Here is a 22,537-nt window from a genome sequence, read left to right on the forward strand (position 1 = left end):
AAGGCACTGCCATTATCCTTCTACAGTGCTCTCCTCTTATAGTTCCGTCCTCTTTTTCCACCCATCCAAGAAACATAAATTCGTCATGGACACAGCCTTATCAAGTTTTCAATGATATATTAGATCTACTGTAAAAAAGTGACCTGGAAAACACTGGGAATTATGGACATAAGAGAGTTTAATTGACTGTAATGTAAAACAGGAGATAAAGCCATAGCTTTTACCATCATTTCCAAGACACATTTTTGCTTTAACCTTATACATTTAGGGTGTTTGCAAAGTCTAGAAGTAATTTTAGAGAGCTAGCTCTGTGACAGGAAATAGCACTTTATCTCATATCTCAAGATATGAATAGCACGGCCAATGATAATACACCATGGCTGTTACTAGACACTGGATAACAGGTCATAAAAAAATTTTCCAGACAGGATTACAAAATTTCTCTCATAAAGGAATATACATACTAAAGATGAAGATAAGGGCAGCTAGGTGGCACAGTGAGTAGAGCACCAGCCCTGGAGTCAGGAGGACCCGAGTTCAAATCTGGCCTCAGACACTTGACACATGTACTAGCTGTGTGACCTTGGGCAAATCACTTACCCCCAATTGCCCTGCCCCCCCCCCAAAAAACAAAAACAAATAAAGATGAAGATACACACGTTCTACCAGACTATGAACATAAAACCAAGTAAGAAATTTTATTAGTATTTTTCTATGATTTGTTTAGAATGATCTTTTCTCTTGCCTGATTGGTAATGCTTTTTGAAGCTAAATTAGAATCTTTTTGTCTTCTACTTTTAAAAATGCGCTGCATTCTTCTTATAAACTGCATTCTCTGATTTTCTTATCTGCCTGCTTCAGGGAAACCCATGTGTTTAATATATTTCCTCGAAGTTTAGCCCATACCAAATGGTTATTTAATCCAAATATCTGGGCTGCAAATTGAGCTGCTCCCTCAGGTGAAAGTATAGTTGAACAGCCAAGACCTGGAGGGACAGAAAAAAAGTCAGGGAATTCAGCTGTATCACAATATGTAACTTTTAGGAAACTGCTTTTTCACTCTATAGAAATTTAACATAAATCTCCATATTTGTTAAAAAGAAATAAAACAGACTATCTTACAACCTACCATCTTTCTCAATGGCAGTAGATATGGGAGAAATACCTACTTTAATTTGATAGGGCAGGTATGGAGAGTATAGCTTTAGTCTGCTGTGCTCTTTTAAGATCAGGTAAATATCTTTGTTAACAAAAAATCCCTACGTTCCTTCTAACTCTGAAATTCTATGGACCTCCTACATTATGCAGAAATATCCCTGTCAGACTGTGAACCTTTCCTGGGTTGGAGAACTCAAGATCTCAAAAGTAAATGACATCTTCATATAATCTGCTTGCCAAACCAACTATATTTAATATGTTCACACCACACAACTAATTTTTACAGACTCCTAGTTGATTTTAAAGAATAGTTTTTTTAACAAATTTGTCAACAATATCTTTTAGTTAATAGAAATGCAAAAACTAGCATTATTTTAAAATAATGTTATAAACAAATGATTTTGTGTCCTTAATGTGATTTTTAAAAGACATGTTTAATAGGAGTTTAATGTTGACAAAAAATGAATGAATGTCATGATGGTAGGGATATGATTAATGTCTTAACAAAATCTGCTATTAAAACTAAAAGTTACTATTATAAAAATCATAAAAAAAAAAGAACAGTGTTGCAGTACTTCTTACCACTGGGCATTCGAAGTGAGGACCATACATCTTGAGCCCCCCAGTCAGGTGTAAGGGGAGGACAGTTGACTACTGGATATGCAGTGTTACCAGACATTACTGGTCCCAAACCATTGCTTCTGCCAGCTACTGCCACAAATACAGTAGGAACACCATCTCCTGGATTAAACAAGAGCTCACAATTATAGACTGAAAAACTCCACAAAAACCAAGCTACTCCAAAGTAAAAAAGCTTTAAATGTTGAGCTTTCACTACACCACACAGAGCAAATCTGGGCTATCTTTAGATATAACTTCTGGGTAATTAGTAATTTTATTAATAATGCTAACATTTTAATAAAAGAGGTCAGTGGCACTCCTGAATGCCAAAGACCCTCATGGTGGCAGACTCAAGGCTTAGGTGGCCCTGGAAGAGGGGTGTTTCTGTGTGAAAATGAATTCTGTTTGGGAATGAATATTATGAGGGGCTGGACCTATTCTAATGAAGTTTGATTATGTCAATTACTTCTAAATTGTCTAATCTAGGACAATGAATTCAAAGAATTTATCCCTACCCAAGCCAGAGTAGAAGGTTGGGTAGAAGAGTCTGACCAAGAGAGAGAAGAGTTAATTCAAGCTCATTATTATTAATGTCCTTCAAAAGACTGAGCTTTGAAATGAGGACTATAGAAAAAGGGGAAACTCTGGATCTCTCCAAATTACTGGATCTGGAGATCATTTCTCCCAGAAGCATGGACCTCACCATGGGGCTCAGTGTTTGTACTGCCTTAGTTCAAGGAAATGCTACCACTTGAGTCTAGTGATTCAGTATATGAAATACTAATGTAACTTAAAAGCAAGTGGTTTACTTGGTGTCAAAATAATCAGAAAGCCCTGATATTATTTATGGATATAACTTCTTATATTCTTCTATAGATATTCATTTCTCTAGTAAATCCTTAACTTTGTTTCCAACAACAACTGCCCACAAAGAACACAATTCCTCCACATTTTTCTAGGAGAAGAAATCATTACTGACTTGAGAAGGGCATTTGGTCATGTCACATAGGTTCCATTTGGCACAATACAACCAAAATAATGGAAAAATTAACCTCAAAGGAGATACTTAACGACTCCCTTCATAAGATATGTATCCTACCCCCTCTTTACTCTCTGTTTTATATTTTCGGACTGGAAAAAGCTTACCTGCTTTTCACTAAAAGCTGATCAGTGAGAGGATTTAAGAAAAGATAGAATGTTTCAGCTGCTGTCAAAAAACAAAGTGGGGCTTGTTTTCTCTTGTGAAAACAGATGACAAAAATAAAGCTGATCGGGATTTTTCTATGAGAAAGGCTGGAATTGAGACTGTCATGTATTGTATTTTTACAAGGGGGTGAGAAAAAAGTTTAAAATCTAAAGACCAGACTTTAATGCAGATAGATTTGTAAAGTACTGCTTAGATTAAGATCATGATATAGGACCAAGGGTATGGCAATCTTCTACTTAATTCAGAAATCAATTTTATTTTCCCCTGCTTTTTATGCTTTCCTCTCTACATTCTACCTCTTGCCCTTTAAATTACTCTCCATAAATAAAAAACACCTTAAATTTAAGAATACTATACAGTCTCACTAAAGTGCCCCCTAACCCTTGCCCCCACTGTAAAACTCTTTCTTACTGGTAGAAAACATAATTTTGTGTCAAAGTGATGAATGGTAGCCAAACTACTCTAGTATTTGTTGTTTCATCTAATAAGTTATTTGAATTTTACCTTCATACTCTGCTTTAATCTTTAGAGTTTCATCTGGTCCTTTATGGGCAGATGTTACTCGAAGCTCACAGGGAATTCCATAGTTTCCACAAGCCTTCTTAATTTTTTCACAATGACCAAGGTCAGAAGTCGAGCCCATTAATACCACAACTCTGCATGGACTTTCTACTTTATGAAGCAACTAAAGAGAAAAATACAGATGTGAGAGCATAACAGAGTACAAGCTGATAGGTATTAATAAAAATGATATAATCATTAAATAGAATGGTAATTTAAAGTACACGAAATATCCAATTATTTTCTTGGCTTTTGGCAGTCCATTTTTTAGATTAAGAAGCAAATATCAAGAAAGCTATCTAAAATAAATATATGAAAAAAAGCAATTTCCAGGATAAATCCCAAGATCATTAGAAATCCAAACCAATCTATAATTTCTACACTGTCAGTACTGTATAATGAAAACTGACCATAACAATGAACTGAGATATCTTTGAGATCTTGAGCCAAAAATCAAACTATGTTTGGTATATGGTGCTTCCTATCTTCTAATACCAAGACGCCGGAATACATACCAACATATGAATGATGTTCTACAAAGGATATAGGGATAGTCATAGATTACTTATATAAAAAGTCTGTCAAACTTTAGGATGCTTTCCCTCCAAGCTCCTCAAAATTATCAACAAGAGAATCTATAGGTTTCTTAAGAAAACACAAAAGCATTACTTGTGGCCTAGTATACCAAAGGATTACCTCCACTCTTTCTGCAACCCATTCAAAGTTTTTCTTCACCATCTGGAGGCCTTCAGGAGTCACTTCCTTAAGGTCCCGATATGACTAAAAATACAGAATCAGAAAGTTTAGAATCATTTTCCCCATGAGAAGGTCCCTGAACTTTCCACAAGGCACAATCACAACAAGTTGGCCAGAGATTTACTGTTTTTATTGGAGTTTTAAAATTTCCATACATATTTCTGTCACAGAATAACAGTAACTAGGCTCATGATGAGAGGGGAAGACAGGAAAGGGGATATATAGGGAAGGGAATGTATAAGCATTCACTAATGTATTAATTTACTGATTTCTCAGATTAGGCCCAAACCCATTATTGACCAAAAATTTTAAACCAAATTATACTTTTGGTTGTATTAGTTTTTCCATTTCTATCTTCTCTGTCTACTAAACAGATTGAAAAGAAGATAGAATCCAGAAAACATCACCTGTTTGTCTTTCTGTTGGGTTCTATCACCAGATGGCCAGAGCCTCCAGGAATCATTATCAATAACATCAGCAAGGACAATTTCTTTCGTAGTTACATCAACACCAAATTCAATCTATAGAAAAAAAAATAAGAGAAACCACCTAGAATACTAAAGATAATTCTCATTACTTGCAAATTTTTATTTAAAGCCTCCATTTGTTTGTACCTTCATGTCAACCAGTGTACAGTTCTGAGGTAACCAGGATTTTTCCAGTATTTCAAAAATAGCCTGTGTGGAATGACTCATGATATCCACTTCAGTCTGACCGATGTTAAGTCCGGCAAAACACCATTTTGCAGCAATAACCTGTTCTTCAGACCACTGTGGATCATTGTTGGCATCATCCTGTGAATAAAGAACAAATGTGTAAAGGATTTAAATCAGAATTTTTCTGAAATTTTAATAAAACATGATGTAATACTTAATTCTTCAAGGTTCTCATTTATAATATTTGTAAATGCATATGAAAATTAAATAATACAAAAATGTATTTTCCCTTTTGCTAAAATAACTTTTTGTAAAGTGCAAATTTCTATTTTTCTACTTTAGTTTTTATTTTTTAATGCTGCTTTCAGTAGGAATTTCAAAACAAAAAGTTTGGTTTGAAGCATGAGTAGCCTGTTAGTAAGCCATATGAAATAAACTAGTAATATCTAACTTAGACAGTAATTTTATTACAACTGCCCCTCCCCCCGCCCAATCCTGTCGAGAGCACCATCTTTTCATCAGTCAGTCAACATTTATTAAGCATTTACTATTACATGCCAAGCACTGTGCTAAGTGTAGGAATAAAAAATTTTAAAAACCAATCCATGCCCTAATAGGAACTCACAGTCTAATGGGAGAGGCAACATGCAAACAACTAAACATAAACAAGATAGGAAGAGGATAAAATGGAAATTATCACCAGAGCAAAGGCACTAGAATTAAGGGGGATTGGGGAAAGTTTTCTATAGAAGGTAGAATTTTAGTTGGGACTTGAGGGAAGTCAGGGAAGCCACTAGGCCAAGATTAGGAGGGTGAGCATTCTATGCATGGAGACAGCCAGTGAAAATGCATGGAGTTGGGGGATGGTAAGTCTTGCTCAAGGAACAAGGAGGCCAGTGCCACTAGATCAGAGTACAAAATAGGCTGAAAACTGAAAAGGAAGGCAGAGGGATCAGGGGAGGTTGTTATGAAGGGCTTTGAATGCCAGAGGAACTTGTATTTGATCTGGACATGACAGACACTAAAGGTTATTTAACAGGTGGGTGACATGATAAGATTTGTGCTTTACAAAGATCAATTTGATTACTGGGTAGAGGATGTACTGGATTGGGGGAGACCAAGCAGTCTAGGCATTAGGAGATGAGACCTTGCATTAGGACAATGCATATTTTGTAAATATTTTAATGACTTCTTTATCACAGTCTCTTCACAATAAACTGTCTAGCCCTCAAAGAATGCTTCCCTTATAACAAAACAAAATGCAGGAGAGAAGGCGGCATATATGAAAGACGTTACGAAGGTAAAATTGAAACACTTGGTAACAGACTGGATATAAGATCAAGAGAACAAGGAGTCAAGGCTAACACCTCTGATGAATGGGAAGATGATAGTATCCTCGACAGTAACAGCCATCTTGAAAGAGGGGAGGAGGTTTAGGGGGAAGATAATATGTTCAGTTTTGGAGGAAATGAGTTTTAAGTTGTCTGTGGGACATCTGGTTTGAGATGGCAGCTGGAGTCATCTGCATAGAGATGATCAACGAATTCATGGGAGCTAATGAGGTCACCAAATGTAACAATACGGAGGAAGAAAAGGGGCCGAGAGAGTTCTGGACTCACTTAATCATGAGAGGGTCACCCAGATTCAAAACCTTGGAATCATCTTTGACTCTTTATTTTCCTTCACTACTCATATCCAAACATTGCCAACTCTTGTCGTTTCTACCTTCACAACTTCTCTTTGAACTATCACAGCCTCCTAACTGATTTCTGGGATTCCAGTTAAATCCCTCAACTCTCACCAATCCATCCTCCATAGAGCCTCCCAAAAGCACAAGTGTGACTATGCTATTCCTCTACTCAAGAAGTTTCATTGATTCCCTACAGCAACTAAAGTACAATACAAAATCTTTGCATGACAGTAAAAGCAGTTCCAAAGATGGCTCTAGCCTACCTTTGCAGACTTCTTTCCTATTCTTCCCCTTCTGCACATGTACTGCACCTTGCATTCAAAAAGGACCATATGCCATTCCCTGAAGTCAGCCTTTCCCCTCCCGCTTGTCTGGCTGTGCATAAGCTGCTCCCATTGCCTGCACAGACCTCATGTCTATTTCTCAAATCCTCTGCTTGTTTCATTCAAAGTGATGAATGGTAGCCAAACTACTCTAGTATTTGTTGTTTCATCTAATAAGTTATTTGAATTTTACCTTCATACTCTGCTTTAATCTTTAGAGTTTCATCTGGTCCTTTATGGGCAGATGTTACTCGAAGCTCACAGGGAATTCCAAAGCTTAGCTCAGGTGCAAACTTAAAGCCTTTTCTGACTCTTCTAGTTTCCAGTGTTCTCCAACTTTAAAAAATTATCTTGTATTTATTTACCTGTTTTACAGGTTGTCTTCTATATGCATTCCTAATCTTCTACTAATAAATGTGCTCTTTGCAGGGACTGTTTAATTGTCCCAAGAGCCTATGATAGTGCCTTGCACACAGTAGAGATTAAGAGAGTATTTTTTACTTTTACCTATAACATAACTACAGGGTAGGCCAAAGCATTTTAGGCTAATTAACTAAATTTTCAAAAGCTGCAGTTTATCTGACTCCCTTTTGATCTTAAGAATTTCACAAAAGCCTAGACAACTTCAAAGAGAAGTCAAATTCAGAATATGGAAGAGCATAAAGCTCTTTCCCTTCATTCAGTACAGCAAATAAAGCAAGAGATTTACAATCAACAACTTTATAGACCCTGAATTAACACAAGTACTGGATTTGACTTTTCCTTCGAGATAATCCTATTTTTAATATCTCAGAAAATACATTGTATGGTTATGATATTTTAAATATCATAGGAATATATTAAACATGATATAATAAATATGATATTCGAAATAAAGACATACCAGAGTTTGTCTCAAAAACCCAAGAATAAACCAAGGAATAACAAATTGTTGCAGTGGAATCTATAATGCCTGGCTGAACAATCACAAGGCTCAATGATCCTAATAACTTGGAGACTGTTCACACAAGAACCAAGAATACCTTTGTTGTGGTCCACTGTGGACTTGGAGACTGTTTACTAAAGACCCAAGAATGCCTGCATTGTGGTCCAGCCATTTGTGGTTTTCCCGCTTAAAAACCCTACCCCTACCATAAACAGGTGAGCCCCACTTCTTAGGAAAGTGGACTTTACTTGTAAGCTGTTTTTCCTCATTAAACTTTTGTTTGATTCCTGACTCTCCTGCCTCTAGCCTGCTTTGTTTGGCTCAGGCCTTCCACAAGTTAGAGGCTGGTTTATTCTGGTTGATAAAGTCTACCATAAGTGATAAAAGGGAAAAGAAAATTTTCAAAGAAGACACTAATTCCTAGGATATCAATGTAATAATTCTTGTTCATAACAGGTAACAGAAAAGTCAACAGTTTTCTTTCTTTCTTTTGGCTATAGCCAAATATTCTGATCAATGATAGACTTCTACTATTTTAAATTAAACGATTACTTTGTCAGTACTATCCAAAGCAAATTTGCTTAAAACCTGTATTAAAAAAATCGACTCATCACCAATGTTCATAGTACAATGTGCTGTGACCACCTTCCAAAGTAAAAAACTCCCCTCAAAACCAAGACTAGAATTGCAATTCAGTTCAAGCTTACTGAAATAATCTTTTCATACTGGCAAATGAGATAATAATTACCTTGAAAAACAACTCCACTTTAGGTGGGTAGAACTTGTACCCTTCTTTGACACCAGGATTTCTTTTGAGAAAAGAACCAGTTGCAATTCTTCTACATACCCATTCAATTGGAATCATTTCACACCGAGGTGCAACAAAAGCTGTCTCACCACATTTTTTGGTGAAAGCAGTTTTGATACCTAGGAATGAAGAAGTAAATAAAGTTACAGAATTCTAGTTAATATTAATCCAAAGAATATTTGTTTAAACCAAAAACACAATTGTAGTTAGTAAACCTCCACAACCAATCTCCAGCAATATTTTGTAAATATTTTAATGACTTCTTTATCACAGTCTCTTCACAATAAACTGTCTAGCCCTCAAAGAATGCTTCCCTTATAACAAAACAAAATGGCGAAGCCTAATAGATATATCTACCTTGTCTGACAGCTTATACACAAGATGCTACAACTCTGTTAAGAAGGGAAAAATATGTCATCAGACTTCTGGAATCAAGATTCTACCAACAATATATGAAATGAATGGGAAAAATAGTGAGTGACAGAATGAACACGTGATTCATAATGACTGGGGAAAAAATTAGTTAAAAAAGAGCTAGAAGACATAAACAATTATTAACACATTTAGCTAGGTGACTCATTGAGTTGAGAAATGATTATTAAATAACCAAATACTAGGGAAATTCAGGAATTTTTCCCTTCCTCATTTGGAGATTAGATGAAAGCTTAGTTCTTCTCTGAAGGGAGAGGCAGATGATAACATGAAATCTTGCAGTTGTTACCCCACCCAACTAGAGAACATTACAAAGAATTTAGTCTCAGATGAATTCCGGCCAGTGGTGTTTTACACACCCAGGTCTGAGTAGAGGTGGAACTCCTGGTCTAGACTGCCCTAAGCAGGGGTAGTCTGAATAAGTGAGTAGTTGATATGCATCACAGGTCTTTGAACCATAAATAGCCTTCAGGGCCTGATAAAAGAGCTTTGGATTATTACTATCAGCATAAAACTGAATTTCATCTGCCTTCTTAATGAGCCAAGAATCTCTCTAAGCTTTGCTTGTACTTTACTTTTTGATGGAATTAAATGCTACCTTCTTGGAGATGGATGAGCTATCTTGCTGGTAAACCCTGTGGAGTTCTTGTTTTTTTCATTTAGCAGCTTCCCCATCATTTTCATCAAACCAGTCTTGTGTTTGTGAGCGTTCTGCCCCAGATGAGCAAATGCAGTGCTATACACCAAACCTCTGAAAGCTGCCCACTCCTTTTCTGCTCCACTGTTGTCAACTAGGGTTGCTCAACTTTTCCTCCAAGTTAACAACAAACTGTTCCTGCTCAGAGAAGAGCTCTAATTTGTTGTCAAAATTTGGTTGCCCAAAGAAGATCATCAGCATTATACGGTATGCTTGCTTGGGTTCTAGATGATGGACAATGCTCTCGTGCCTTCCCAGTCACCAATGGAGTGAAACAAGGCTGTGTGCATGCTCCCATGCTTTTTAGCATGATGTTTTTAGCCATGCTGTCAAATGCTTTCAATGAGGATGAACTCAGCATTAAGGTCAGCCACCATATTGATGGTAAATTCTTCAACTTGAAAAAGCCAAGACCAAAATGGAGGGAGTGTTGGTACATAATTTTCTGTTTGCAGATGATTGTGTACTCAATTCAGCCTCTGAAGCTGAGATGCAACAAAGTATGGATCACTTCTTTGTTGCTTGTGGCCTAACAATTAACACCAAGAAAACACAGGTGCTCTATCACCATGCATATGTGGAGCCATCAGTTACAGGAAATGGAGAAGTTTTGAATGCTGTGGACAAGTTCACTTACCTTAGTAGTGTACTTTCCAGGGATGTACACATTGATAATGAGGTTGACACACACAGTGCCAGAGCTAGCTCAGTGTTTGAAAGGCTCTGAAGGAAAGTATGGAAGAGAAGACCTCTCACCAAACTGAAGGTCTACAGAGGTGTAGTGCTGACCTCATTATTGTATGCCTGTGAAACCTGGACAGTCCTACCAGCACCAAGCCAGGAAACTGAATCACTTCCATTTGCATTGTCTCAGGAAGACTCTGAAGATCACCTGGCAGGTTAAGGTACCAGACACTAAGGTCCTTACTTGAACTAAACTGCCAAGCATTCGAACTCTGGTTCAGAGAGCCCAACTCCGATGGGCTGGTCATGTTTGAATACAAAATGTGCACTTGCCCAAAAGACTATTTTATGGAGAACTCACACAGGGCAAGCATTCACATGGTGGTCAGAAGAAGTGATACAAAGACACTCTCAAGAACTTTGGAATTGATTCTATGACATGGGAGACACTGGCACAGGACTGCTCAGCATGGTATGCCCACATCAGAGAAAGTGCTGTGCTCTGTAAGCAAAGCAGAATTGAAACAGCTCAAAGGAAAAGCAGGATGCGCAAGTCTGGAGTATCTACCCCAAATGTTCACACGGACTATTTGTGCCCGATCTGTGGTAGAGCATTCCAAGCTCATATTGGTCTGATCAGCCACAGTCAGATACGCTGAAACTTAACTCTGGCATAGCAATACCATTTTGGTCCTCTTTGAGAACGAGGACACCAACCAACCAACCAAAGTTTCTTTGTTCAAAACTGAGTGAACAGTGCTTTGTCTCCCCAGCCGTTCATTAGAAAGCAACTTTTAATGGATGAAACTTTTTTTTCCTCAGAAAGACCAGGGTCATCCATTTACCTCATCCTCCTCCTAATCTTCAACCCCCATAAAAACCTCTAAAAGTACATCATCATTCTGAAACCTCTATATAAGCACAACTCTCCCAAATATCAGAGCTTTCTTGCTAAGGAGGCCGGTGATGCTTTTTCACATAAAATAAAAAGCTCCCACTGGCTAAAAGAGGTCTAAGTGAAATCTTTCTCACCTGAACCAGCTCTCCCAACTCTAAGCCTCATCAAGGCCAAGGTCCCCAAGGCATCTTGAGCCACCTCTATTAGTCCTCATCAATGTCTGTCACATAACTGAAAGGTGTATAGAATACAGTCAATCACTTCAGGGATGAAAGAGGCTGTTCCTAGATGGGTATGCCACCCAATGAAGAGATATTCTTTGTCCTAAATCTTTACTACCCTACTATTTCTTCCTAATATGTTTCCACAATATAAGCCCAAAGGTAATTTTGTTCAATGATCTTCTGATTATTAGTATCAATTAAGACATAAAATAGGATACACGTGCTCAACATCGATGTTTATTACTGATGTGGAAGATATCTTGGACTAAGTCCAAATGGTAGCAAAATTTCCTGGAGATGGTGAAGTCATTCAGTTGCATACAATGCTGGTGTTGATTGCATCAATCGAAAAGAATACTAGAGGGCCTCCTCAATTAGATCCTGGGTCACTCAAGAGATTAGCTTAATTATCCACAATGGAAAAAGCAAATGAAGAAACACATAAGAGGAAAAAAAAAGGCATTTACCTGCTTCCTGTAACAACTCAAAAACACAGCTGGTAATTTTGTTTGAGATTGCAGCTTTTCCATCCAGGTGATTTTTTCTAGCTGCATTGCCTGCTGTAATCTGGTCTTTAGATTGCAAGAGGACTTTCCCAGGACTATCCAACAATTCATAGACTTCTTTTGTTTTGCCCTCATAGAGCTTCTTACCAATCTTCAGTACTGCGGAAATAAAACAGAAACACCTAAAATATTTGAAAGCATTAAAAAAGTTTCCTAAATTTTGGTGATCAGACACACATATTAATGTCTTTGAACATACATGGTGAGCAAAAGTTAATAAATACTATAATTTTTAAAAAACTAGTTGGGACACAAACTTTAAAGGACATATGGATATTCTGACACGGGTATTCCTTGTTAAGGCTAATCAGAATTCCTCTATGCCTCAGCAGATGGTATTATTATTTTTTTAAACCCATCACCAAAAAGCCAGTAGTCTTAAAGATAAGCTTCCCCATACTCAGACTGATTTGCACATTACAGGAACACGGTTGCTTTCTGGCCCAATATTTAAAGGCTTTCTGCGTTGGTAGGACCTGCTAGACTTCGTTCTCATGTAGATTATGTTGCTTAAATTATTTAATTTGCAACCACAGAAAAGAATAACATAAATTACAATGCTAACTGCATAACAAATTGGGACCAGCCCTCCACAAGTTGGGACTGGACCCTGACTATAGGGGGAGAGATTTTATGCATTACAAGAAAATAATTAACAGGACATAATCTAGGATACAAGACCAGGTGAGCTGATTTCTAACTGGAGGAAAAATTAGGGGCTTTCTGAGTTGGGAAGAGAGCAAACAGGTATAATTCCTTGAAATCAGAAAAAGACATAACCCCCAAGTATCTGTACTCAATCAAGGAACAGGGAAACTGGCCAGTATGGGATCAGTTTTCAGATAAGACATATGGGTTGCTTGAAACATATAACTGTAACTTCTTGCATCAATCTTTGGATCTGACTGGGTTTCTGGTCAGCATAATCGAGGTTCTTAGTTATGGATCTCCAAGAAACAGGTGGACCAGCTTCTTAGCCATACAGGGTAGGTTCAAACAACATAATAGTTTTCTCACAATTCCCATAATTGAATAGAAAGGGAACTAAGCTAAACCCAGAATTGAGTCACACACAATACAGGAGTCAGTTTGGTTCATACAATTTTTACCATTTCCTTACCCCCCACAAGTTTGGGTAGGTCAAGAAGAGCACCATAAGAGGCCTTGAATAATAGGACCAGATTAAGATAGGTATTAAAAAGTGTGAAGGACTGGGAGTCAGGAAGCTAGAATTGTACTTCAGATATTTATTAGCTTGAATGAGGTCAATAGCAGCATCTATCTCACAGCATAGTTGTGAGCACTAAACGTAAAATGCTTTGGAAATCTTAAAACAATACAAATCTTAGCTATTACTACAGGCACTGAAAAGCCATGGAAGATTTCTGAACAGGGCAACAACCCCACATTTTGGGAAGATTTCTCCAGCAATGGTAGTACAGGACGTATGGATGGATGGGAAAGGAAAAAATCATTTGTATTTCTAGCACTGTCCAGAGTAAAGGGTACCTTAAAGAATGAAAGCATTCTAGATTGCTTGGCAACAAATAGCACAAATCTCTTAACATCTCCGGGGTTCCTTCCAGCTTTAGATTCTAAATAATGACCAATTACCCAGAAAGTTTGGGGCCAGAATCAATATAACTAGCTCTAATTCCAGTCACTAACTAGTTATATGTTTTATGGAATTTTCCCATTCATTTCAGTAGCCCAGATCACCCCAGCCCACCTAGATCACTTAATTAGCTTGACCGTCCTTTCATGGTAGCCCTGTGCCCACCCCAGACTACTTGCCACTCTACAATCCCATCCAGATCCTTTCACTGTCCTTTTTGTATATAAGCATCAGCCTCACCCCCAATTCAGCTGCAGATTCCCTAAGACTCCTGCCTGCACTATAAGTGTTACAACAAACCTTGCCACTTTGACTGGAAGACTGTTGGAGTGCCTGAATTTATTCCACGAAGTTGCTGCCCTCTGCCCTGACAAATTTCGGGGTTCCCAGCAACCCCAACCGGCATCATTTGGATTTAACCAAGATGTCCTGACTTTAGGTATATTCCTTTTCTCAGGATTAGTTTGGGCACTGTGACTCAGTTTTTCCCAGGTTCTAATTTATTTTGGATAATTTGATTACTGGGGCTTTAGACCAATGCAATTGAAAATTAAGGCAACATGAAAGCTGCTACACAAACAGATCCAAGTACCAAGCTGAATTAGCCTCATCACTCTTTCTTTTTGGTGGTAATGCACCAGGGACCAAGTTAGGTTCAGTGAAAAAGGTACATAAGGGTTGTCTGAGAAAACAAAGATCAGACTGAGGCAGATTCCTTCATCTCTTATCTTTACTCCTATCTCCAAGCTACTCTTTTTCGTTTTATTGCCACCTTGAAAGCTAACATAGAAATCCCAATTTTTCCAAGACCCAGGAGGGATTCTTTCCCCTGAGATTTTAAAAATATTGGATAACTGTGTTTTCCTTTGTAAGGCTGGGCGTTTTATTTCATGCACTTTAAAAGCATCATTCTGAAAAGGAGTCCACAAGCTTCTTCAGAGTCCAAACGGTCTTAACTCCAGCTGTAGACTAAAGTTTCTTTTCCTTTCTCAAACTCAAAGTAGTAAAGTATAATGTATCTAGTTTCTAGGTTGTTTCTGCGCTCTTATTTCTTCCCAAAGAGGGTTCCTTGACTGTTGAAAAGAAATGACTATGTATTGCTGGGTATATATAAATTGTTTAATGAATTTTTTATTTTATTTATTGGTTTAATAAATTCTTAACGTACTATATATATTAACTGTTGTTAGATTATTAAATTCCCTTCGGTTATTGAGAATGTGAGGTCCATTCTATTAACTCGGGCAAGTGAGCAGCTTTTCAAAGGTAAAATTCCTTCTTCGGCCCCTCCCAGAATCCACAAACCACGTTCAGTTACACTTTTGACGGGGTGGTGGGGGGAGAGTGCGGCTAGCTCTCTGCACTTACAAATGCAGCAGGTATCTCTAGGTAATAAATTTGGGGGGACTTCAGATTCCAGAATGTTACAAAAAACAGACATGTCGAATAACATTTGACTTTCTTAAGCGGTCTTTCTAACTTAGTTTAATTCCAGTGGTTAGAGCCGAGGCTCAACTTTTACTGATGGGAACACAAAGCAGAGCGGAAACAGAAAACATGAGGATTCTTGGGCTTCTCAGAGAATGGCACGGTTGTAAACGGAAAACTTTTGGTTGGCACTGATTGTCTTTAATGTGATCAAATTTGCCGATTTTTCTGTGTTATCCTCCCCCACCCCGTTTCCTTTAGTTGTCTTTCCACGTCCCCCGCAAACACAGGCGCTTCCTCCCCGCGATGCCGTGCAGTCCTCCCCGTACGTAGGTTGCCAGCCTTGGGCAGGCTGCCTCGGCCATCAGCCCGCGCGCTCCGGGCGCAGGGCCAGCACCCCCGAGCGCCGGGCCACAGCTCTCCCCACTGCGGGGCTGGGCCCAGGGAGGTCATTTTTTGGCGGCTCAGCTGGGCGATCGGCCGGGATTGCCCAGTTCTCTGCGTCCGAACACGTGTTTGCCGCGGGGACGCAGCCGGCCCTACATCACGACACCCCAAGAGATGGCCTAGCGCGCTTCCCCGCTTAGACCGTCCCCCCGAGCCCAACCAGGGGCGCACGAGGCCCTGGCGAGAGTCACTCACCTTCGGCGGTCGCCATTTCTCTGCTCGTGGCGGTGGCTAACGGGAAGACAGGAACCTGGGGAGGAGAGGAGAGATGAAGTTAGGGAGAGCAGGCTGGTTGGCAGGCCTGAGGGGCGGGTCTAAGGGCAGCGGAAGGTCCTCCCCTACCGCCACGCGCTAGCTCTCCCGCCAACCCAGACCAGATTGCTCCGGCCAGAAAGAAATCCGCCCCGCCCCGGGGAGATTCAGTGGGCGGGACAGGCCGTGAATTCCCGCCGCGCACGCGCAGGGGCGAGAACCTGTGCCTGCCCCCTGGCGCCTCCTCCCTCACGAGGTTCGTCACCACGTTTTGTCGCTTTTCCGGAAAAGAAGCTTGCCAGCTCCTCCTCTACAGTCGCACGCGCGCACCCGCCCACTTCTCCGGCGCTTAGGTCCCGGGAAGTCCAGGTATGGGCTGGCTCCGAGCTGCGCCGGAAGGAGGGGAGGGGGAAGGCGTACGCTGCAGCCCTTAGGCAAAAGTTAATTAGCAGCTATGCTTTGTGCTGGGCCACTTGAAACTGCGGCGCCGTGCTTGGGGAGAGGAGCCGGGCTGGCCCCACCCCCTGGTCCTTGGCTCCTCCTTCCTGCCCGAGTCATCGTTCTCCCGCTTGTCTAGTGAGATAGCCGCCTCGGGCTCGGGTGGATTTGGCGCGCTACGGACCCGGCTGCAGCTCGGGCGGGAGGGGAGCCGAGTGAGCCACGCGCCGCGTTCCTGCGAGAGCCACGTGCCACCGCAGTAGCGAAGGAAGCCCGGGGTGCGAGGGAAGCGCCCGAAGGCGAAGAAAGCGCGCCCGGCCGGCGGGAGGAGGGGCAGCGGGTTCACGCGGGGCCGCGGCCCCTTCCACGTCCACGTGCTTTTTGGAGGTGTTATGGAGCTGGAGGAGAGCGGCATCCGCGAGGAGTGCGGCGTGTTTGGCTGCATCGCGTCGGGAGAGTGGCCCACGCAACTGGATGTTCCCCATGTGATCACCCTGGGGCTCGTGGGACTTCAGCACCGGTAAGCATCCACGTGGAGGTGGGGGGCCCACCTTGGACTGGGGAAACGTTCATGAGGCTGGAGGTCAGGGCGGGGGTGCAACGGCTCAAACCGTCCACACCATTCCCGTACGGGGCTCTTGTCCCTCTCCCACTTTGGCAGGGGAAAGGGACTCCGCGTCCCGGAGCTGGGACAGCATGGAGCACCACGTGCTGGCGTACCTAAACACCGCCCCGGCGGGTCCCCTACACGCGCAAGTCAACGCCATGCTCAGCTGTGGGTTTGGGGGGGGGGAGACGCGAGCTCTGCAAGTTCTTCTATCTGTGGGTCCGGATTTGCACCCTGTTCACTTGCACCCACTGCCTCTCACGACCTTAGGGTACAGGTTGTCCTTCCCGATCTCCAAGCCACTTGAGCCGTTCTCGTGATCCAGCCCCGTAGGATCTGGAAGCACCCCTAGTACCTGGTCACCCTGAAGTGTGCGCTCTGGGGATCCAGGCGGCGGAAGCTTTGGACACTGACATTCAGGGAAACATAGTTGTGGCATTTGAGAATTAGAGACTTGAAAAGAAACGTGAGGAGAAATCTAGCTCCTAGCTTTAATAAACAGAAGAAGACTAGCTTAATAGAAAAATGATCAATTTGAGAATAAGTGCTTGAGTTTAAATGTTAGGTGTTGATCAGATACCTCTGGAAAAAATTAGCTGATAATTTACTTACTAGTTAGGTAAATCTCGATTTTTACCTTATGTAAGGAATATGTGTAAAAACATGTACGCACATTTATATATGTATACATATCTATAGCTAAAAGCAGTTGATGAGAGACCTTAGTAATGTTTCTGATCTTCTCTTGGTTCCTGTTAAGTTCCAGCTAAAGTCCCACCTTGTATGGTGAGCCTTTGCTGATACATTTAATATTAGTGCCTTCCCTCTTGATTATCTGCGGTTGAACTTGTCTGTCTCTTGTTTACCTTCCGTTATTTGCATGTTATCTCCCCCATTAGTCAGAGCTCCTTGAGACAGGGACTTTTAGATTTTCTTTGTAGCTTCAGCACTTAGTACTGTGCCTGGCACAATAAATGCTTGGTGACTAACTTCTTGTAGTCGGGAAAATTGGGTTTGAATCTTGGCTAAAGTATTAAATCCGTCTGCACAAGGGTCTTGGATTCAGAGCTGCAATTTATCTTAATGTGTAAAATGGAGGTAATATTTGTGCAATTAAGCCCACAGACTTGGAATGAACAAATTGCTTTGATGTATGTTATTTTTACTTGTCTCACCACCTGATTTATCCTGAGTGTTAAAGATGGTTAATGCGGGTTTTCCTTTTGAGTTAGAAGAAATGAGACATTGATTATCATTAAAAAGTATTATGTAATTTCTCTAAGGCAACATGGCATTAATAGCTTACTTGCAAAGCTAGATATCTTTGGCATTACTAGTACAAATTCACTTAAAACAGATTAGTCATTTGTTTCTGTCTCTTACCTTATGTGTCAACAGTTTTTGGGACTAGAGGTAGTTGAAAAAGGTCAGATCTTTTCTGTTCCTTGCTGCTAAGTGAACAACAAATTGATCTGAGTGTACCCCTCTTTCAGAAAGGCACATATATGATTTACAAGACTCAGTATGAATAGTATGAATAACTTATCTTTGATTAATCCTTGAATTGTTCTGACTGAAGTCAACTATCTTTTACTTTAGTCATAATCAGAAGACTTGACTTTATGTCTTGGTAGTAAAGTAAGTTTTGTATGTAAGTATTACTGAATAATACTGCCATCAGATTTGCCACCTACTGGAAAAACAAAACATTAAGGATCCTTTTCTTGACTTGTTCAGGACTATGAGTTGACCTTGAATTGGCTAAAATTGGATAAAATTCCTCTCTCTCCTCCCAAAATGGTCATTTCAGAAGGGAAGAGATTTAGTTACAAGCATTATTTTTTCTTCACTTTCCCCAAATTGATATTAATGTTGAGAAGCAATGTTGAGAAGAGAAACCTATTGAATCCTGTCATAATCACAAAATGGATCTACAGTATCCATTTTAGGAAAGTGCTCTATGGTTACTGCTTACAGTTTAGCTTATAAGAGCACTTTGGGGAGACTGGATACTTTGGGCGGTTAGTAAGAATGTTGCATGAAACAATAAAAGCTTTGCTTCTCAACCTTGTGTTCTACAAGTGTAAACAAAGGTTAAATCAGCTGCATAAGCTCCTCTCTTTAACCCCTTCCCCCACTTCATTACTGGCTCCTCCTGAGGAGTAAGTTGTAAAGCTACTCTTAAAAATCTGTAGGAACTAATTGTTTAATTACATGTATGTCTGTTCCTTAGAAAGACCTGGTCAGAGGTGGTTTGATAGCTTCAGCTTATTACAAAGCCTTATATTCAACTACTGGCTTTTATGTTGGGGAAAAAAAAAACCTCTCTGCCAAATTGAGAATTAGATGCAAAACCATCAGGAAGTAAAAATGTGATTCCATTATATGCTAGCCTAGAGCAAGATAAAACTGGATTTAGAAGTTGGAACCTGTCAGATTCAGACTACATGTTATTGTTAGCAGAGACTGTTGTGTCAGAAGTTAACAATTTTCAGAAGCCAGCCATTACTGGGGTGAACAAAGGACTTAATGGAAATAAATTGCTTCTTTATGAATTCCCAAGTGAAAATAGGGAACCATTAACTTTCCGAGCCTATGTTAGTCTGACCTAGCAAGGGTATTTAGAGGAGTGGTGTTCTCTCTTTTGGAGAACTGATTCTGATTGGGCTAGAGATTTAACTCCCTCAGTTCTAATAAAGTACATTCAGAAACCCAGACCTCTTTTAGCACTCCACTCACTTTACCAGTGGGCCCATATATGTCAACAAGGGTTGGAGACAGTTGGATTTCTGTGTCTTTCAGTAAAGTTAGACAAGTCTTCTTGGATTATTCTGAAGGTTCTTTGATTTCATTATCTGTGGTATAAAAGTTTAAAGGTTTGACTGCTTATTTCCTTTGTAAAATGTGGTAACTGAAGGGCAAAATTACCGAAGCCCTTGTAGTAATCATACTTGGTTCTGTCTTGCATCTCTCACTTTGGGCATGTTCTAGGCAGCTGAGCTCAGGATCTCGGTCCCTGAATTTGAAACACTGTTTAGAGAGAGCTCCAGAATTTCTACTAGTAATACACTTCATATAAAAGCAAATCGAGTTTGCTCTTGGTTACTTAATCCATGGTAGGACCATTTATTAGCACTTATTTTTAGCAGACATTCTGTCCACTTGCAGATTTGTTGGGTAGTTTGGCTTCTTGTCAAAGGAAGCTTTAGACTAATATTTTACAACAAGAAAGAGGTGTCCTTTTTCCTGACAGGGTTTTATTTTTTAAATAGTGCTATAGAACATCCCCTTATGCAAAGAGATTTGTGAACAAAATAGATTTTCCTTTCCCCATCCCTTCCAAGTTTTTTTGCCAAACGTATCAGACCAAATATTTCAGAATAAAATACTGCCTTATTTTATGGAGGCTTAACTATTTAGGACATTTCGGAATGGTCACCTCGAACATGAAGACTTGCCTGAAGCCCCTGTTAGTGCTTCCTCCCCCAAATTACCTTGTATTTGTTTATTTTGTGTTTACTTATGGGCCTCTCCCAATAGAATTAAAGTTCCTTTTTTAGAGTTTTAGGGTTTTCCCTTTGTATTCCTAGCACCTGGTACAAAGTTTTGCATATAGGTGCTTACTAAATGCTTCTTGATGCATACTATAAAAGGAGTCAACAGATTTGTTTCATATAAGATGGTTTTAGATTCTGCAACTAAGTGGATTTGTTATTTACTGAGGTTTATAATTCTATTGTTTAGGACATAAAATAGTTATTAGCTGTTTGCAATCACCTTGGATCCTCAGGTTGGAGAACCACAGTTTGGAAACAACTGCATTGGTATTAATTTAATTACCGTAAGTAACTCTATATATTAGGCCTGAGTCACAAAAAAAATCAATCTTTAATTGAGCAGCAACTTGTAAATTATGTAATTCACTATTACAAAATCTAAGTTGGAAGGCAACTTAAGAGTCCTTCTAGTCCCATCTCTACCTATACAGGAATCTCCTCTATGGCATCTCCTCAAGTATTATCCAGCCTTTCCTTGAAGACTTCCATTGAGGAGCAATCTACTATAGAGAAATCCCTTTCCCTTGCAGATAGTCTGAGCTATTAGGAATGCTTCCTTTAAGTTAAGCCTAAATCTGTCTGTGCAATTTTTACTTCTCTCTTATAGTTCTGCCCTCTGTTACCAAATGAACAAGCCTAATCCTTCTACATGTTAGACCTTAAATACTTGAAAGACAGTTACGATAGCCTAAGTTTTTTCTTCTCTAAGCTAAACGTCTCCAGTTCCTTCAACCAATTTTTAGATGAAATGGTTTCTATGTCCTCCTTACTGTCTTGGTCACTCTCATCTGCTGGTATTCCAGCTTGTCAATATCCTTCATGAAATATAGTGCCCAGAACTGAATATAGTATTCCAGAAATGGTTTGATAGGACCAACATATACTTGAGGAAGGGCATCTTCCTCATTTCAGAAATTATATCTTTAATTACAGTATAAGATCTTGTGTTCTTTAGGCTACGAATCTCATCAATATCTGTTAAGTAATGGACAACCGTGAGAAGACTGACAAAAATTTGGCAGTCTTATGAATTAATTATGCACAAAAATAGTCTTCCATGTGATGAAAATTTAGGAGGGCTTACCTGACTGGCAGACTGTGGTAGGTTGATATGCTTTGTTTCCTGTCTGTAGAGATTGTCTGTAGAGTCTTTTTGTTCTGCTGTACTTGGGCGGAACTGATGCATAATGGTGTCAGAAGCATTCCTTTTCAGAGGCAGAGGGACCAGTTCTAGAGGCAGAACATAGCGTATTTACTGCAAGGGCATGTAAGATCTTGAATCATGAAATGTTAGAATTGGAAGGGACCTCAGAGATCATCTAATCTAGAAGTGTTAAATTCATGGGTACCTGAAACCTGCAAAACTCAGTGCTGCCAAGTCAGATTAGAATGTAATTGGAAAATAGTTAACAAAATAAATAAAAATACAACATAGATATTATTAATTGCGGTTTTCTGAGTCAATAAATGTTTCTATTTGAGTCTGACACCATTGATCTAGTCCAGTCTCCTCATTTTACAGATTGGTAGTTGAGGCCTAGGGAATTTTAATTAACTCGTCAAAGGTTACAGGCTGGTAAGTGTCAGAGTTGTGATTTGAACCCAGGCAGTTGGTGCCCTCTTGACAGTAACAAATGTTATGCCCTGACCTGTGCTCGATATATTAGGAAGCAGGAGGTTTAGAGCACTATAACATCTGGTATTAGGCCTGAGAAAGCATTGTTTATTTTTGAAGAGCCCTATGTGTAATGAACATCAGTAGCCATTTGAGATGCAGAGTGTCTAGTGGATTGAGGACTGTAGTAGAAGAGAACTGATATTAGATTCAAGAAGACCGGAGTTCAAGTTCTGCATGTATCATCTCATAGCTGATATGTGACTTTGGATAAGTCTCTTAACTTCTCAGTGACAATATATGGCTTAAAAACTACCACAGTTAATGATCTCTGTTGGTAGAAGGAATTTTACTTACCCAGAATTTCCATAA

At 39.8% G+C, this 22,537-nt stretch overlaps 2 protein-coding genes across 2 annotated transcripts in view; one reads left to right on the forward strand and one right to left on the reverse strand.

Annotated features, from left to right (window-relative positions):
- Positions 1-663: 663 nt before the first annotated feature.
- Positions 664-16,201, reverse strand: PAICS (phosphoribosylaminoimidazole carboxylase and phosphoribosylaminoimidazolesuccinocarboxamide synthase). The gene is made up of 9 exons (XM_036763018.1): positions 15,892-16,201; positions 12,108-12,305; positions 8,646-8,824; positions 4,918-5,097; positions 4,711-4,824; positions 4,244-4,327; positions 3,491-3,671; positions 1,741-1,899; positions 664-986 (listed from the first exon to the last, which is right to left on the reverse strand). Exons 1-9 carry the CDS (start codon positions 15,905-15,907, stop codon positions 820-822), a joined length of 1,278 nt encoding a protein of 425 aa, XP_036618913.1. The 5' UTR covers positions 15,908-16,201; the 3' UTR covers positions 664-819.
- The window catches only part of PPAT (phosphoribosyl pyrophosphate amidotransferase), a 53,676-nt gene continuing 47,312 nt past the window's right edge, over positions 16,174-22,537 (forward strand). The window contains exon 1 of the mRNA XM_036763016.1: positions 16,174-16,906. Coding sequence (XP_036618911.1) covers positions 16,779-16,906 — 128 coding nt within the window. The 5' untranslated portion in view covers positions 16,174-16,778. The remainder of the gene's footprint in view (positions 16,907-22,537) is intronic.

The sequence above is a fragment of the Trichosurus vulpecula genome, chromosome 6 (assembly GCF_011100635.1).
Source record: "Trichosurus vulpecula isolate mTriVul1 chromosome 6, mTriVul1.pri, whole genome shotgun sequence".
Classification (NCBI taxonomy): domain Eukaryota; kingdom Metazoa; phylum Chordata; class Mammalia; order Diprotodontia; family Phalangeridae; genus Trichosurus; species Trichosurus vulpecula.